Source organism: Poecilia formosa, unplaced genomic scaffold (genome assembly GCF_000485575.1).
Source record: "Poecilia formosa unplaced genomic scaffold, Poecilia_formosa-5.1.2 Scaffold206, whole genome shotgun sequence".
NCBI classification, from domain to species: domain Eukaryota; kingdom Metazoa; phylum Chordata; class Actinopteri; order Cyprinodontiformes; family Poeciliidae; genus Poecilia; species Poecilia formosa.
Window position 1 is genome coordinate 782736 of NW_006800145.1, and position 19047 is coordinate 801782.

General features: G+C 35.2%; 3 protein-coding genes across 3 annotated transcripts in view; 2 read left to right on the plus strand and 1 right to left on the minus strand.

Annotated features, from left to right (window-relative positions):
* Positions 1-5131, plus strand: part of LOC103148508 (arachidonate 12-lipoxygenase, 12R-type-like) — a 29514-nt gene extending 24383 nt beyond the window's left edge. Inside the window, exons 18-26 of the mRNA XM_016679232.1 lie at positions 3-69; positions 183-326; positions 834-1037; positions 1243-1329; positions 1418-1587; positions 2961-3082; positions 3491-3591; positions 4011-4181; positions 4600-5131. Coding sequence (XP_016534718.1) covers positions 3-69; positions 183-326; positions 834-1037; positions 1243-1329; positions 1418-1587; positions 2961-3082; positions 3491-3591; positions 4011-4181; positions 4600-4779 — 1246 coding nt within the window. The 3' untranslated portion in view covers positions 4780-5131. The remainder of the gene's footprint in view (positions 1-2; positions 70-182; positions 327-833; positions 1038-1242; positions 1330-1417; positions 1588-2960; positions 3083-3490; positions 3592-4010; positions 4182-4599) is intronic.
* Positions 5132-6262: 1131 nt separating this feature from the next.
* On the plus strand, positions 6263-7301 carry LOC107838058 (hydroperoxide isomerase ALOXE3-like). Its single transcript, XM_016679230.1, has 2 exons — positions 6263-6381; positions 6775-7301. Exons 1-2 carry the CDS (start codon positions 6298-6300, stop codon positions 6952-6954), a joined length of 264 nt encoding a protein of 87 aa, XP_016534716.1. The 5' UTR covers positions 6263-6297; the 3' UTR covers positions 6955-7301.
* Positions 7302-10001: 2700 nt separating this feature from the next.
* LOC103148488 (arachidonate 12-lipoxygenase, 12R-type-like) lies at positions 10002-19047 on the minus strand. Its single transcript, XM_007567287.1, has 15 exons — positions 18958-19047; positions 18603-18773; positions 18305-18506; positions 17471-17552; positions 17139-17261; positions 16926-17029; positions 16559-16719; positions 16245-16388; positions 15254-15457; positions 14970-15056; positions 14717-14886; positions 12930-13054; positions 12334-12434; positions 11634-11804; positions 10002-11274 (listed from the first exon to the last, which is right to left on the minus strand). Exons 2-15 carry the CDS (start codon positions 18741-18743, stop codon positions 11095-11097), a joined length of 1995 nt encoding a protein of 664 aa, XP_007567349.1. The 5' UTR covers positions 18744-18773; positions 18958-19047; the 3' UTR covers positions 10002-11094.

Genomic DNA, 19047 nt, shown 5'->3' on the forward strand with positions numbered 1-19047 from the left:
GACAACCTTCCTGTTACTGACAAAATGGTTTTCCCTGATGGTTGTTGCAGCTTGGCAGAAGAAATTAAGGTGATTATCTGTACAAAATAAATTATAGCTATTTTCTAAGTAGATTTGAGGTTCTTACATTTTTACATAACATTGACATTAATATGTGAATTTTTTCTTAAAATGTTAAACAGAAAGGCAACATATTCCTTTGTGACTACAAGCAAATGGATGGAGTGAAAACAAACACCATCAATGACGAGAAGCAGTACCTGATGGCTCCACTTGTCTTGCTCCACAAAACTCCAGATGATAAACTCATGCCAATTGCTATTCAGGTGAGATTAGCACTCATATACAGTAATTAAAGTACACAAATTATTAAACAATCAATTACATGTCTTTTTTTGTACAAGCCAAAAAATTAAAGTTTGACAGGAACCAGTTGGACATAATATAAACTTTGGGAAAACATTTAACAAAGAACCAGGCACTAAAGACCAAGCAACCATTGATTAGGATGAGGTTGGAACCCAAAACATGCTTGGAAGTCAGACAACACAAAGATTATAGGTTTATCACTTCAACCAGCAGTCTGGTTTGTTCTTGCTTTCATTTGTCAAAGGGTTATATCCTCAAACACACACGCCTGTCTGACTATTGTTCTGTTTAATCTGATTTCAGATTATCAATGTGGATTAAGTTCAAACTCTTCACTGAGGTTCTCAAGAAAAAAAAAATGAGTCAACAGAAAAAAATGCAAAACAACTTCAGGAACATTGTTTATCTGTATGATTGACCTGTAATCAAATAAATGCCTACACTTTATTTAAACCCTGATGTAGCTGAAGCAGAAACCAGCAGAGGACAATCCAATCTTCTTGCCATCTGATTCAGAGCACGACTGGCTGATGGCAAAGATTTTTGTCAGAAGTGCAGATTTCAATGAGCATCAGCTCAACGTTCACCTGCTGCGCACTCACCTGCTGGCTGAGGTCTTTGCAGTGTCACTGTTGCGCAACGTGCCCATGGTGCATCCTCTCCACAAGGTAACTGAAGCTGCAGGTTCCACTGTGTTTATGCCGACACTGACAGATTCCCATGATGATGCAACATGTAAAAAACTTGATCTATTAATTGATTAATTTTACTGATTCTTAAGTTTTGACCCTGTATTATTGTAATTCAGAAACCTTTTTTTAATTTGCAAACTGTTACTGGTGTTATAACCAACATTGTTTTCTCTTTTTTCAGCTTCTCATACCTCACACTCGCTACACTCTGCAGATCAACTTCTTAGCTCGGAACAGACTCATATCTGAGGAGGGTGTTTTCACCAAAGTATAACAAAAAACTTTACTCAGGACGTCTTTATCTTTCATTTTGAATGACAATGTTTGTCTCCAACTTTGACTTTACCTTTCTCTAGTTTTCAGCTTCTGGAGGAGAGGGTATGATCACAATTCTGAGGAGATCGCTGTCCTCAGTAACATACAGCTCCCTCTGCGTGCCAGAAGACATTGCTGAGCGCGGAGTGAAGGACGTACCAAACTTCTACTACAGAGATGATGCACTCAGACTGTGGGACACTATCAACAGGTATGATAGGCTACTTCCATTTTGCATCTTACATTATGCTACTTTAATGACAAATCATCAGATGGTTTATCATGCAAAACATCCACACTTCTACTTATTAGAATTGGGTATAAATATGTTAGGAAAAAAATGGGTTGTATTTTGTTTTCTACCTTTTGTCTGAGCTGCTTTTCAGACTGCCTTATTTTCATACTTTACTGTTTATACTAACCACAGCCTTCCATTTTGGCTTGCAAAACAATGGAAGACCTGTACAAACATGATTGTTCTGTACAATTCTGTTTGTACAGAACAATATCAACGATTATACTGTGAATCAGCAAAAAAAAAAAACCTTCTCCAGCCACTACATAAAGGCAGAGTTATGTCTGGTGTTAGATAAAGCTTTGTTAAAAAATTCCAGAAAGATTTTAGTGCATTTCAGTTTTTTTTTTTTTTCTTCAATCCTTTCTCACGTTGAATTTAAATCAGCCCAAATATAAATCAGGTAACTTCCTCTGGTAATTGTCTTGTCTGTTGTCCTGTATTATTTATGGTAATTTTTTTCATACAAATAATTTGTAGTATTAAGAAAACATCGGTGATATTTAAAATATTAGAAATGTAAATTATTAAAAAAGAAAAAAGGTATCATAAATTCAATAATATTCCTGGGGGAAAAAAACACACTTCACTCTTACTGGCTGTATGTATTTAATGTATTTTACAAAATATTTCTGTGTCTCTGAAAGATTTGTGCGGGGTATCCTGACCTACTACTACAAGACCGATGCTGAAGTCCAGCAAGACTCTGAACTTCAAAAGTGGATTCTGGACATTTTTGAACATGGATTCCTTTCCCAGCCTTGCCCAGGTATCTCTTTAAGAAAATAATACGGCTTGATAAACTTATTACAGATTTGTATAATGGAAGCATGTGGGTTGCAAAGTGGTGTTGCTGGTAGCACTGTTGCCTGACAGCAAGGATGTTCTGGGCCTCAACCCAGAACATTGCAAGTTTTCTGAATGGATCTTCTCTGGGTACTCCAGCTGCCTCCTAAAAGTCAATTGACTATCAGGTTATTTAGTCTCTAAATTACCCCTAGTTATGACTCTTATGACTATTTCAGAGTGTGTGCATGGTTGTTTGTCTTGTGTGTCCCTCTGTTGCACAGACTGCTGAAGACAGGCACCAACCCTCACCCACTTACAGACCTAGATGAACAAGCAGTTATAGACAATCGGTGGGATGGGATGGACAGTTAAAAATTGATCAAATGTCGAACTTTTAAATGTTAAGTTTATTTTTCTAATTCTCAGGAATCCCNACACTTCACTCTTACTGGCTGTATGTATTTAATGTATTTTACAAAATATTTCTGTGTGTCTGAAAGATTTGTGCGGGGTATCCTGACCTACTACTACAAGACCGATGCTGAAGTTCAGCAAGACTCTGAACTTCAAAAGTGGATTCTGGACATTTTTGAACATGGATTCCTTTCCCAGCCTCGCTCAGGTATCTCTTAAAGAAAATAATACGGCTTGATGAACATATTACAGATTTGTGTAATGGAAGCATGTGGGTTGCAAAGTGGTACTGCTCTGTTGCCTGGCAGCAAGGATGTTCAGGGTGTCTCCATGTATGAATGGATCTTCTCTGGGTTCACCAGCTACCACCTAAAAGTCAATTGACTGTCAGATTATTTAGTCTCTCTAAATTACCCCTAGTTATGACTGTGTGCATAGTTGTTTGTCTTGTGTGTCCCTCTGTTGCACAGACTGCTGAAGACAGGCACCAACTCTCACCCACTTACAGACCTACAATAACAAGTGGTTATAGACAATCGGTGGGATGGGATGGACGGTTAAGAATTTATCAAACATCCAATTTTTAAATGTTAAGTTTATTTTTTCTAATTCTCAGGAATCCCACAGAAACTTACCACAGTGGATGAGCTCATCAAGTTTGTCACCATGGTGATCTTCACCGGCTCAGCCCAGCATGCTGCTGTGAACAGTGGACAGGTCAGCGTTTGGGATGAGCAATGCTAAGATTCAGATATGATTTGTATTATTTGTCCATGAATTGATGCTTGCTGTGTTATTTCATAGTAAGTGAATACATAGTCATCAATTGCTACCATAAATAATGATACAAATGCTGGAACATAATTCAAATTCACCAAACATGGTCTTCAGATCACATAGTTTTCTTTAATACAGACTTTACAGCATAGATAAAAACAGTATCAAAAATTCTAATCCTGTAAACACTCAATTTGTATTGCATTATGAATTAAGTTTATGGCTTAATTGATCTTCTGCCAGAGAACTACAACTATAATTTCAACCACTTTGATTTAAAGCTAATAGGGTTGTATTTTGAAATTCCACAAGCAAAAGAAGTCAATAACAAAACTATAATACTCATTTCTGTACTGCAGTTTGACTTTGGTAGCTGGATGCCAAACACTCCAATCTCCCTGCAACTGCCACCTCCCACCAAAAAAGGGGAAGCGACTGAAGAAACGATGCTGAAAACACTGCCGGACGTCAACACCACAGTTCAGGGCATGGCCACCATGTGGCTGCTCAGCCAGCAGTCCAGTGACTTTGTGAGTGTTCACACTTCAGTGTGTTTTGCAAACATATGGTCAAGCTTTATCAAGAACATTTCAACAAGTTAATCTCAATAAAGTAGTAAATAATTTAAAAGTGAGTCCCTTTCATGATAAATTTCATTTTGGATTTCTGTACCTTCAATCCATTCACAAAATGAGCAGAAATAAATGGTTGAAATAGATCACTCTGGGTGTAATTTATTATATATGAAAGACCTAATGAATTAGGTCTTATGAACCGTTTTTCACGGTTTTCTTTTTTCTCACGATGAACCTGTATATAAATAAGGTAAAATGTTACTATTCAACTCCATGACTTATTTATGGCTCTATATGTTTGCACGAATAGTCCACATGTTTCAAACATTTGCATGTCGGTGGCAGAAAAACTAAGTGTCCTTGATTTTATCAGGCACCTCTTGGCCAGTACTCTGAGGACCACTTCAGTGAGGAGACTCCACGGCAGATGATAGCGAACTTTCAAAAGGAGCTGGCGGCGTTGAGTGCAGCAATCAAAGAGAGAAACAAAACTCTGGAAGTGCCGTACACATTCTTGGATCCAGAGGAGGTAGAAAACAGTGTGGCTATTTAGGGAAGTAAGAGAAGTTTCCTCTCAGTTTTCATAGTTGATAATAATCCCACACTGATGTGCTTCATGTTATTTTAGGTGTATTATTGGAACTTTTATGAACATGTTGGAGAAGGGGGAGCAGAGGGGACATGATAATTCTTTTTAAATTGTGTTAGTTTTGCTTAAATGTATAATTCAAATTTGAATGCAATGTTATTATTTGGGATGCATGCAGAGAAATATGGAGTCAGATGAGCGAGTGTACCGACCCTATAGAAATTAGAAAGTGAGTTTCTATAATCTGTTGCTTCAAAATACCCGTGTAAGAATCTATGTCAAAGTGCAAATAAAAATGTTTTTAAGCAGAAAGCAATTATTGTGCATTTCACTTACACGTTTGCTTACACTTTCGCAGCCAAACAAACAAAATCAAGAAGAATGAATGTATAATTAGTTCTTCCATGAAGAGAAGTCAAACTGATGACATTATTTACTGTGTTAGGAGAAAAGTCAGCCAAAGACACATGGTTGGGCTTTAAGCATTTGTGCTTAGTACTAAAGTGCAAAGTTTAGATGTAGTGTCCTTTAATTTGTCCTTTAGCATTCCTTCTCATTATCTTACTGAGAATCATTAGACTATTTCCATAAAGGTTTTTGTTGCTACACCTTTCACAGCCAGAGTTTTGAGTCAAAGGCATTTCCCTTTAGATTCAAATGAAACCTAGAACATTAATGGTTTAATCACAGTTTGCAAAATTGCTTTAAAAAGTTAAAGAACTTGATAAGCTAGTTGTAGTAAGAGGCATGTTCAGCAGGCTAAAATGAGACTTTAGGTTTCCCGTTCACTTTTACAACCAAAAAGTTGTAATTAGTTTTTATAATTTGTTTTAGTAAAGTCAAGACATTATTGATCTTCTTATCCATTTGTAATGACTACATATTGATTTTTTTGTGTGCTTGAGACGAATCTGAGACATTTACATTTTGGAATTAGTTGACACCAAGTTGAAGACTTGGTGTCAACTAAGATATGCTATGATATGGTGCCACCAAGTTGGCACCATATCATAGCAAAAAACCTCAGACTTCACTCCCCCGACTTTATGTTTAATGCACTTACAGTATGTTAGACAAAGTATTTCTATTAGCCCTAAATGGCTTCAACATGACTTTTAAACACTTTTTTTTAACATTCTGATCTTTCAAATTGTTCTATTTGTTTCTTTGTCTGCATTGTGTGAATGATAGTTTTCTAATATTTTGCGTTGTAATTTGTTTATTGTGATGACAATAAACAATCGAAGAATGATAAAAATGACATTATAATTCATGAAACTGATGTTTTTAAATCAATACTGATGCTACATGTGCGTTGTGTGTATTACTTATTTGTTCCCCTGTCATAAGATTTTAATCCAGAGCTAAATATGCAATAAGAAACCAAATGAAACCAACATCTGTTTCATCTAATAGTATATTGAATTTNTCTCCCTGCAACTGCCACCTCCCACCAAAAAAGGGGAAGCGACTGAAGAAACGATGCTGAAAACACTGCCGGACGTCAACACCACAGTTCAGGGCATGGCCATCATGTGGCTGCTCAGCCAGCAGTCCAGTGACTTTGTGAGTGTTCACACTTCAGTGTGTTTTGCAAACATATGGTCAAGCTATATCAAGAACATTTGAACAGGTCAATCTCATTAAAGTAGTAAATAATTTAAAAGTGTTATCATTTCATGATAAATGTCATTTTGGGTTTTCTGTAGCTTCAATCCATTCACAATATGAGCAGAAATAAATGGTTGGTGTAATTCATCTTTATAATATATGAAAGACCTAATGATTTAGGTTTTTCACGGTTTTCTATTTTCTTGAGATGAACCTGTATATAAGGTAAAATGTTACTATGCAACTCCATGACTTCTTCATGGCTCTATATGTTTACACGAGTTGTCTACATGTTTCAAACATTTGCATCTCGGTGGCAGAAAAACTAAGTGTCCTTGATTTTATCAGGCACCTCTTGGCCAGTACTCTGAGGACCACTTCAGTGAGGAGACTCCACGGCAGATGATAGCGAACTTTAAAAAGGAGCTGGCGGCGTTGAGTGCAGCAATCAAAGAGAGAAACAAAACTCTGGAAGTGCCGTACACATACTTGGATCCAGAGGAGGTAGAAAACAGTGTGGCTATTTAGGGAAGTAAGAGAAGTTTCCTCTCAGTTTTCATAGTTGATAATAATCCCACACTGATGTGTTTCATGTTATTTTAGGTGTATTATTGGAACTTTTGTGAACATGTTGGGGGGGAGCAGAGGGGACATGATAATTATTTTCAATTTTATTTCAGTTTTGTTTAAATGTATAATTCAAATTTGAATGCAATGTTATTATTTGGGATGCATGCAGAGAAATATGGAGTCAGACGAGTGAGTGTACCGACCCTATAGAGTTTAGAAAGTGAGTTTCTCTAATTTGTTGCTTAAAAATACCTGTGTAAGAATCTATGTCAAAGTGCAAATAAAAATGTTTTTAAGCAGAAAACAATTATTGTGCTTTTCACTTACACGTTTGCTTACACTTTTGTACCCAAACAAACAATTGAAATAAATTTCCTAAAATTCACTGTATTGAAGTGTATTCAGCTCTTCAATTTTTCTACAGGATAATGCACGTAAAGTAAAGGTGTGATATCTTACTCATATTGTTTGAAGTTTGTTTTTGTAACCAATTTCTGTAACAATTGTTTTTTCTTTTCTCAATGCTTTTTGTGTTTTGGAGTTAGTGTCATACTAGTTCTGTTAGTCATTGTTCTACGATCCCCCAGACAGTAAAAAATCTGTTACTTTTAATTTAGTAATTAAAATTAAATAAAATTAAAATGAAAACAGAAAAACCCTTGATTATCCATCAGTGGCAAAGTTCAAGTGTACTTTCAGCAAAATAAGAGCTACATTACAGAGGACTTGTTAGAAAAGGACCCAAGCACAGAGATTGACTATGGTAAAGAAAATGGTTTTAATCATGAAAAAATTAAGGAGAACTTACTATGTTCCTGGACATAATTTAGCATCAGTATTTCAAATATTCTTTGGTAGGTCACATGGGGATGCAAAGATTAACAAACTTGTACTAATTCACAGATGTAAAACATGATTGTATCAGAAGAGCAACCGTGATTAAATTCACTTTAGAGACCAAAAAAACTAAGGATTCCTCGACCTGTCAAAATTTAATTAATCGAGTTTGATGGATTAAAAAGGCACCCCCAAATAAAAAAAATCTATGTTATCGCGCATGACCATCTGTTTAATAAGGCTCTATATGACCTTATGGAACATGTTTTTATTGTATAATTTGAGCCTTTTCATTGTATTAAATCCTTATCGTCAATTTCCAGATTTAAATTAAAGTCTTATCTTCATAAAACAGACAGGATTCTGAAACCTTCTATTAAATCAAACACTTACCTTAATCAGTCAGACAGGGAATATTTTCCCCTCCCCAAATGCAACAAGTAGAATGAGAGGACCTTCGAAAATATTGAAAGCAGAAAAACACAAATTCTGCCCCTTTATCTCTATTGGCTCATTCAAACATAAACTAAAAAGTGGGATGGGCATCTGCAGGGGAACAGGAAGATAAGAGCAGTTGGGAGTGGGCTCTATCCGTGTGAGGAGGAGTTACATCAGCAATTTGCATAGTTCTAGAACTTTCCATTTAGGAGGAAGGGGAAATCTTCCTTATCTGTCTGATGTTTCCATCAGTCAAGCCCTGCTTATGCAGATGTAGGGAAAGGAAATTGTTTGTGAATTTATTCTTGAATAAGTTTTCCTTTCTCACCAGTGTCTCCTACTGTTTAAGAATAAAACTGCAGTGACTGTTAAAATAAATACAGGAGTATTTATTGATTAATTCACTCAGATGAGATGAGGTTGGTGCTTAGTACAAGCTGCATTTCTCCCCATGCTCTTATTACTTTGTTTTGAGGGTGAAGGGAGAAGGAGAAGGCAGATAGTGAATTTTTTCATTATGAGGACACTGCAATTAGTATTTCTTCTGTAATTTTTTTATAAATGACTTGGCAATCTTTTATTTCAATGTTGATGTATACAGACAATAGGACACAAATGTTCAAAATTCTTAAAATGTTTTGTGTCTTTTTTTAGGGATTCTTAGAATATATTATTGGAAAATTATTTTAATGGGAACAATGTGATAAAAGTGGAAACATTTTGGAGGGAATAATCTCATAATGGTAATTCATAGGGGCTGATATTAAAACTTCTGGGTTTGCAGGAGAGTATACATCAGGGTGATCAGGTGGTGAAGCGAAGCAGAGATTTTTAATCTTTGTAGATCATGCCCTAAATATGATTGAAAGTTGAAACTGCACTGCAACGTTCACACACTACGTTATAACATGGTAGTGGCATTAAATACTCAGTAGGAAAAATCAAGCTGGTCAAAATAAATGGAAGACTTAAAATTGCAGTGAGGTATTACTTCCAGCAGGGCTCTAAAAATGCAGCCAGAGATACAATGAATAAATAATTGGTTTAGATCAGTGTTCTCAAACTCAAGCTCCAGTTCTCAAAGTGCTAGTTTCCTGCAACTTTTAGAAGTCTCTCTGCTTCAGCACCAGCTCCAATATTTGGTCATTAGGAGAATTATTGTGTAGAGCTTGACTGCATGCAAGTGAGGGAGTTTAGTCGTTTGTTTAGAATATACACATCCAAAAGTGTCCAGGGCTGCAGTTTGAGACCACTGGTTCAGATTAAAACATACTTTTGCAGAATGGATGTATCAAATTCCAGACTTAAATATTATTGACCACCTGTGGCATGATTTGAGAACCATCTATCAAACTGATAAATTTTACGCAGTTTTGTGAAGAATTTGGGAAATAGTCTCAGGTGAACAAATCTTTTGCTTGTTTAGCAAAAGATTTATTAATTTTATTAATTATTAATTTTCTATGAGGTACCCTTTCGATTGTATTTTTTTCAAGATGGTGCAATATTAAGACTTGATTTTTTTTTTATGTAAAAAGAAGACTGATGGTGAGTAAACAAGCTCACTCTGAAGAGTAGCTTAAAGCACAAGTTTTTGAACAAAGTTAAATAAGTAAAATAACACTCCAATAAATTTGCTCATACTGTTGAAAAAATCCACAAATATAAACTAACATACAAACAATAAAATAAGTTCCAACTGGCGTTTCAAAGAAAACAAAACATTTTTCCCCCAACACCAATTGAAATGTTTATTCATTTCGACTGAGCATTTATATTGCTTGCAAATCTAATATCTGTGACATGGTTCAAAAATCATAGTTGTGTGCTATAATATACCTATTGTGTTCTAACTTTTTAAACAAATAGTCATTCAAATATCACCTAAAATATTAGAACTGTTTCCATATTGATTGAACCGGTTCTCAAATCATGTCACAGGTGGTCCATAAAATTAATACAACATTTTACAGAGCTATTTAGGTAATTAGCAAAGTACAGAACAAATGTAAATCCACCACCCATAACAATACAATAGTCATTTGAAAATAATTGAATAAAGAAAGGAAAATAACACTTTTTTAGTTAAAATGAAAAATGTTATTCTGGCAACAACTGAATTCTGTTTCTTATCTTAATATTTTTGTAACCCTTTTCAAACGTCTAGGCATTTTTGAAGACCACACTACAGCCCCATTTAAATATATGTTAAAAAAAAAAAACACAAACTCAAATTTTCACCCGTCAAGATAGCAAATGCATTCCAGCAATCTCCACATAGAAATCTGACAATGGATCATCTAACAAGTAAGTTTAACCGTCACCCCACCATAACATCCACAGGCCAGATGTGTTTATTTTTCAGTTGAAACACCAATACACACAAATATGCTCACTGTTTTTACACTTTGACTAATCAAAAAGCCCTACTAATCAAACTAGACCCTACAATGTACTACATGTATTTGTACTGCTTTGGTTGTTTGGTCAACAATATCTAACTACTTCAATAGTTGTGCAAGGTAGATGAAGCACACTGATTAATTTATGTAGTGAAACAACAATAAGCACAAATCTCAAGATCCAAGTATCCCAAAGAGGTTCTACATTGTACTTGATCTTGGTACCTGGTTTCTTAATCCAAGAAACAACCTTAACTAGTCATCCTGCAGAACAACCGTGCTTTATGTTATTAATAAAGACCCAAAAGACTATCGCTTGTGCGACACCAGAAAAGATTGGTAAAACATGCATTTCCTCCTTAGCTCATTTTTGTGAATTAGTGACTGAATTTGATATGGAACATGTCTGATCATCTAATTTTCAAATGGACACACTATTTTCAATCTCTTCTGGGTCCAGGTATTTGTATGGGACATCCAGTTTGATGTTTCTTTCCTTGATAACTTTACTTAGCTCTTTCAGCTCTTCTTTGAATTTTTCCATCAGCTTCAGGGGTTGCTCCTCTGTGAAGTGATGCTCAGGGTAAGTGCCAAAAGGAACCTGATGAAATAAATCATACACTTACAATATTTTCTGCTGATGTTTAAATATATCAGGTAAAGACAATTGAAAATTATGTATAAAGAGGTAAAAAAAAAAAACAGCTGCATGTATTTTAGCAAATCTAGAGTATGTTTTGATTTTCACTTGTACAGCATATATATACATGTTAACTAATTTAAGCATGATGTTTACCTGAAACAACCTGATATAATGAGGTGAGGGATTTGTTTAAAATATACTGAACAAAACTCTGTTCTGTTTTAACAGTTGATAACTAATTGACACACAGATAGAATAAATGTATTTTACACAACTTGAACACAATTTTGAGAGTGTTTTGAGGTTTTCCCACTTACAAAGTCACTGTATCTCCTAGACAGCAAATACAACGTGGTCATGGCTGCAAGTGTTATGCTTTTGTCTGGCAGTGTCTCCAGTATTGTGGCCTCAGTTGCTTCCCCTTTTGTGGATGGTGGGGGACGTCGCAGGGTGCTTGGCAGGTTGGGCATCCAGCCACCATAGTCAAACTGAGATGCACAAGTAACCATGATTGTTAAGTTTTAAGGCATAGTATATGACAATTAATTAAACAATTTGATGTGTTTGATATTCTTTTTGGTGTGTGTTCAAAAATTTTTTGTTGTAAGGGATTATGGAATAATACAACACAAGCCTCTTTACAATTTCTTGTTTCACCAAACTGTTGGACCTAGCAATGCGGAAGATCTACACATCATAAAGTAAACCAGAATGAATAATCATGCAATATTTTCTTGTAACTATCAAACACCTTTAAAAAAAACTGGCCTAGGAATTTCCAATTTCAGAAAACACAAACAACTTCTAATAACAACGGTTTGTCAGCATTTGTTGAGGACAGTATTACAAAGTGATTAAAGTGTAAATAAATAAAACTTTAAATTTAGAATGGTTCAGTTTGGTTATTGGTTTTCTAAAATGCATCAATCAATGATAAACCACATAAAAATTTATATAGTGTTATCCATCAAAAAAGAATAGGTGAGCAAATTTCATCAATAAAATATAAAACCTCACCTGTCCAGAGTTCACAGCAGCATGCTGGACTGAGCTAGTGAAGATCACCATAGTCACGAACTTGGCCAGATCATTCACATTCTTAAAGTCCAGGGGGATTCCTGATAATTTAAAAATAAAAATATTGAGGAATGTTTTATATTTGCTACTATATAATAGGCAGTATGCTTTCTCTATAAACAAAATATTGGCAATATTATCAGTTTAGGTATTTTTTCCCAGAGTGGTGTAAGCAAACGACAAACAACTTGAATACAAGTTGTTTCTTGTTTGGTTTTTAAACATCCACACCATGCAATTTTTGTAACCATCAACAGACTCTGATAAACATACTGGATGAATAACTCAAACTCTATCCATTGCTAAATTAAAAGAATGCATTTAAGATGTTGGGATTCCCCCCACTCCCTCATTAACTAGATACTTTTTTGAAAGAATAATCCACACATTTTCAATAGAGTTGAGGTTGGGGCCCCTCTAGGAGCCTAATCTTAGCGCATTAAAAGAAACATGACACAGGGCCAAACGAAATTATACTTTTACACTTGCATATCCTGTTTTAAGCAGAATCTTGGTTAAACAGGATAAGAACCTACCTGATTTTTCTTTTGGGCAAAGGAATCCATGCTCAAAAATGTCCCATATCCAGTCTTCTAGTTCACGGTCGTTTTGAACATCATCATCAGTCTTGTAGTAGTGCTTTAGGATTCCTTCGACAAAACTTTTCCAGATGGAGGACGGTATAATTGTAAATAGATTAATTTTACATTAAAGGCTTACCTTACAACTATATGAAAAAAATAACATATGAAAGAATGTGTGGTTTGAGATACAGATACTTATTTATATTGTAAACCTAAAGAAAAAAGTTGTAAATTTTTCAGCGAAAGGTGAGGAAAAGGTCATTTTTGGTGAGGTCACTGTCATGGTCTAATACTTTAAAATTAATCGTTTTAAATATTTTCAAAGAATTTGTGAATTTTGTAAGTATTTGCATTCAATATTCAGTTTGTATCCACTTGGATTTTAGATTCATAATGTTTTTGTTTTCTGTTTTAAATATTTCCATGTTTTCAAATCAGGGATGTCCCGAGCCGATCATGTGGTTTTACACTTGATCAGAATTGTTCGTTACATCCCAATCAAGGATCATATATATATATATATATATATATTTTTTTTTTTTTTTTTTTTTTTTTTCTAAACCCAGATAGGATATAGAATAATAACAGTATCTGCCGGTATGTGGTGGTACAGAGTCAGACTGTCTCAAAACAACACATGTGACATGCAGCAGGGACGGCCATAAAGCAAAGCAGAACATGACATCACCTTGAAGTGAGATCACTGTTGCCAACTTAGCAATATTGTTGTTGTATCCAAAGGTCAACTAATATGGGAAAAAAAATTACTTTTTACATGTTTCTGTACTTCTGTTTAGTTATCTACTGCATCTCAAAACAGCTCTGGAGCAGAAAAAAAAACACCCAGCCATTTTTTGGAAAAAAGTAAATGTACTGGTGTCTGCAAAATCATGTCTTTCAAAAACCTCTAAATTGTTGCTACAATTTTATTACCTAGCAACTCCAAGCCAACCCCCTCACCTGTCAACCAAAGTACAGCTCTACCCACTTCATTACAAGACAACAATAAGTTTGTTCTGCTGGTTTTACCAGAAGAATAAAAAAAGTGAAGTAATAAGTAACATCATGCCCATTGTTTGCTTTCCAGGTCTAAATTCTGTGTTTTGCCAGTGTTGAACACTAGGTAAGAGAAGCTTCATATCTCCTCATAAAATTCACTATTTGCACTAATTTGTAATTATTTTTGATGCTAATAAAGGCAGGATTTATATTTTGTGTATTTGTTTGTTTAGCTGGCATATATCAGACTTTTGTGGTGGTCTTCTTTCTGGTGTGTGTTTTCTTTCTAGGTTACATCCCAACTGTCCTTGTACTCTCAGAGTTGAGCCTAAAGAACTGCGACTCTTTGAGTCTGGGTGATCTTGTATTTAAAGGTTTGTAATGTTTGGTGTAATGTGTGGTGTGTTTTCCAAACATATTGTGGGAATCAACAGCACTTATGGGGTCAAAAACCTGGGCTCCATAAGAAGAAGTGTTTTGGGTTTCTACATGACTAGCTAATAATTATTACACTTATTAACCTGTTGTTCACAGGTTGTCATTCACGAGAGGACCCAAATTTGGGTCCTCTCGTGAATGACAGGTTAAAGACAAATATACTCAAAGGAAGAAGGGGATTTAAAAACATAAATCCTTAAAAATGTTTTTTTTTTCACCTATTGAATAATAAAACATCAATCGTACTTTTGACTCTCTATGTTTAAAAACATAATTACAGGAAGAGGACAAATCAATTGTACCGGTGTAGAATGTCCCACAGCTTAAGTCCGTCATCTCTGTAGAAGAAGTTTGGGATGTCCTTCATCCCACGGTCTTCAATGTCATCGGGTATGCATAGGGACCTGTATGTCATTGAGGACAGGGATTTCCTCAGGATTTGGATCATACCCTCTCCACCCGAAGCTGCCACCTAGTGAAAAGTTAATTCAAAGACAAAGGGATTATTTGGAAATGACATAAATAATGGTATTCCCCAAACAATGTCTTTCTCACCTGTGTGAAAGCACCGGTCTCAGATATTAGAATTAATCGAGCCATGGTATTAATGTGCAGAGTGTAGCGAGAGTGGGGTATAAGAAGCTGAGGACAAAGACAACTCTTTTAGGCATACTTATAACTGAATTAGATGTTGTTGCTTTTTCATGCTATATTTTTTGTTTTAGACATACACAACTGCTAATTCAATAAACACCTGGACAAAGTCATAGAGTTAAACAATGTAAACTAAGTACTAATATAAACAATACAAAATTTTGTGTCTCCACAGCTTCTATTACCTTGTATAGAGGATGCACCATGGGCAAGTTGCGCATCAGTGATACTGCAAAGACTTCTGACAGCAGATGAGTGCGCAGCAGGTGACAGTTGAGTTGATGGAAATTAAACTCCGCACTTCTCACAAAAATTTTTGCCAACAGCCAGTCATGCTCAGAATCAGAAGGGAGGAAGATCGGGTTGTCTGCTCCTGGCTTCTGCTGCAGCTGCAGGAAAAAAAAAAAGAAATGTGTAGGTTAGCTTCTCTGTTTGCTTGAAATTGATTATTAATTGACATAAAAATAACACAAGGTTTAAAACAATATTTTTTTGTTTGCATTTTTCTTAAAGGTTTTGCTGTTATGGTTTTAAATTTAACTGCAGATTTTTATTCAATTATAGTTTATTAGAACAAAGACTTGACTCTGATTGACAGCAAGTTTGAAATTAAGTATGAATTTAACACAAAAGCTGAACTACAAGATTGCGGAACTGATTAAGAAGATGTAATTTATTGATTGAATTAAGACATTATTAATTTATTGAGGAAATTAATAATTTAATAATGAAAAAAAAACGTTTTTTGTCCTCATCCTATCCTACCAAATGTAATTTCTTTCATCTGTTGAAAGGGCGGTGCTCCCCTTGCCCAGGGCTGTAGGGCTGTAGCCCTGGGCGACGGGAGCACCCGGGGCTCCATCTATTTTTTTGTCTTCTCCGGATAGGCTGTACTGAAATGTACTTTAGTTGTGCTTCTGTACAATGACAATAAGGCGTTCTTATTCTGATTCTGATGTTAAAAACTGATGTGGTCTTTCACTATTGTGAACTTTTCCTCTTTGAATAAATAACCATGCTGTCCCTTGAAGAGAACATGGAGTTCAAAGAAACACTGCTAGAGTTGTCTTTTTTTGTTTTTCAAAATATGCTATTTTAAAAAGTGCACAGTTATGCCCATAATAAGACCATATATCTATGTATACTAAAAAGTTTTTCATGAAAGTGACATCTTACCTGAATAGCAATAGGCATCAGTTTATCTTCGGCTGTTTTATGGAGCAGGACAAGTGGAGCCATCAGATATTGTTTTTTTCCTTTGATGTCTCTTGTTGCTACCCCATCCAAAATCTGGTAGTTGCACAGATATATGTTGCCTTTCTGTTTAATTTTAGAGCAAAATAGTAAGAGCTTGCCTTAGATGTACGGGAAATCAACTTTGCATTTGTGAAGACATTTAAGATCTGGCATACATCACCCCAATGAGTAAAAGAAACCATTAGTCCACTGATTTTTTTTTTTTATTTCCTCATCTTTTTAAGGTTAATTACCTCAATTTCCTGAGGCAAATTGCAGTAATGGCAGATCATGTGTTCAGTGACAGGAAAGTTGTCAGGCAGGGAAGTGCAGCGTTGGATCAACATGGGATTAATACCATTTAGAAACTGGTAGCCAAAGAAAGCATCATCCTTCCAGTTGTCTTTGACATAGCCTGTAACAAAGGAAATCTCTGCTCATCTTTTTTCTTGGGATGTAGGTGTGTGTTTGTGTGTGTAAGTAAAACATGACTATATATGTATGGATAAAGATGGACTTATATTGTGGATGAATTGTGAAATAATACCAGTTCAAATGTAGCAATTTTCCTCTTATATGTAAGTTGCATTGTAATTTGATACCTTACATAATGACACATACCCAGGATGTCATATTTGCTGTAATCCATCAGCTCACTGATCTGTTCAAAATCTGGCCATGTATCATAACACTTAGTGGATTCCTTCAATTTTTTCCAAACAACGCTGTAAAATAAGAATCACAATATACATTTTAAAATATAGAAGTATGTCTGATATAAGATAAAACTCACTGTATATTTTAACACTTCATATTTGCAATAGAGGGACTCACGTTTGTTCCTGATTTTTTTTGAACTCATCTTGCTTGACTTCAATGAACTGATCATTCCTAGGCAGGTGAGACGGTAGCATTGCCTGAATATGGTGAGGTATTCCCTTTTCAAACACTTGCCAGCTGAAAAAAAAATAAAGTTATGACAGTGTGATAGTGAATTTGTGGTCCCAGTGTGATTATATACATACTATATAATGTAGTAGCTTTGACTTTTTTTTTTTGCAATCACAAATTCATTGGATCTGTCAAATAAATGTTTACTTGTTAGTCAACCCAAAATGAAAGAAGTTTATGTGTATAACTGTAATTTGTATACAAACTCTACTTACCAATATGTTTCCTTTAGTTGAGAAAGTTTTTTGTGCCGATTGAAGCGACCAGAGGGACTGAGCTCCTTCTTGGCAATCAAAGCTAAGGAGAACATTGAAACAAGAACATATCAAAGATGTTAAATCTGGCCGCCTATAAGTTCTTTGTGTCCCTCAAGTAAATGGAACTTTCAAGATAAAAAGTTCTCTGCTTAAATATTTTATCAGTCAAATCACAGCAGTTCTTAACTGTATACTTTCAAATGGCATTAAGATGAAAATATGTTTGATATTTAACTTCAAGAAGTACTCAATGAATGCAGAGACAGCTATTTATTAATACTGCCACAGTTTTTGTAATAGGTAGTTTTATTAATACATTCTGCTACAGCCAACCCTTTCAAGACAGTTGTGATCTCGATATGGCCCAAAATAAAAACGAGTGACACACCAGATTAAAGATTAAATTATAAAGACCATGGACTACCCCAAAATCTTCAGTTGACCTTAAATGGTTGAAATTAAGTGAAATGGTTTAAACATGGATGCAGTTGGGTGCTGCAAACATAAAAATGATCCTAAATACAAATCAAAGCTAGTTCAAGAATAGATTATGGAGACTATGCCCCAGTCTCCTTAATCTAATCTCAATTTCAATCGAAGGGTTTTCTATGCACAAAACCCTTCGATTTTGTGCATAGAGCTCCCAAACTTGGTCCATACAACAAAGCCAACCAACTTAAATGAACCCTTTCAATCCTGTCAATAAGACTGCTCAACTATCCAGACAGAAAAAAAACAAATATCTTGTTTATGCACAGCATGGAGATGTCAGATGAGCAAGTTTGCACAAACCTTGACCCTCATTGAAGGAATGTTTCTTACAGTCAGTAATCCAGGTGTATATTGGGAAGTAGTAGGTTTCTCCATTGGGATCTTTGACTTTTATATTTTTGAGAAACCAGTTGTTTTCAACCACATATAAAGGCCTCTTCTTAATCTCTATTCGCAACAGTTTTCCAATGGGGTCATCACAATCTATAGTACATTTTGACACCTAAGAAAATGAAAGTTAATAAGATGACACCAGAACAAATAAAATGCATTTTCTCATAGCTGCAACATCAAGATTCAAGTTTTTAACAAGGCATACCAATTCTTTGTAGTTATCATTTTCAGACAGTGGAGCTGATTTGGTCATTCCTTTTTCTCCCACCAACTTCAAGTCCACATGCGGCAGAGTGCAGCTCTCCGATTCCGTGGAATGTTCCACAGTTATTTCATAGGTCACCATTTTCACTCTACAGTGAATCAATTCTGACAACTGAAAGAAAAGTAATTGACACATTCAGATTGACTATCGGGAGATGAATCTGTATGTCCAGCCATTCAGTTACAGTATCATGATGGTAAACAGAACAACATAGTATAACAGATAAAGTTTTGTTTTTACTATCATTAAATTCAGTCTCATAATACCTTGAATTATTTAAAAACATGCATCTTACCTCTACTAATGACTACAAGAGACTTCTCTGAAGAGGTGAAGAACTGCTGGCTCTCTACTGCCAATCCTCTGTTATCTCCTTATATATACT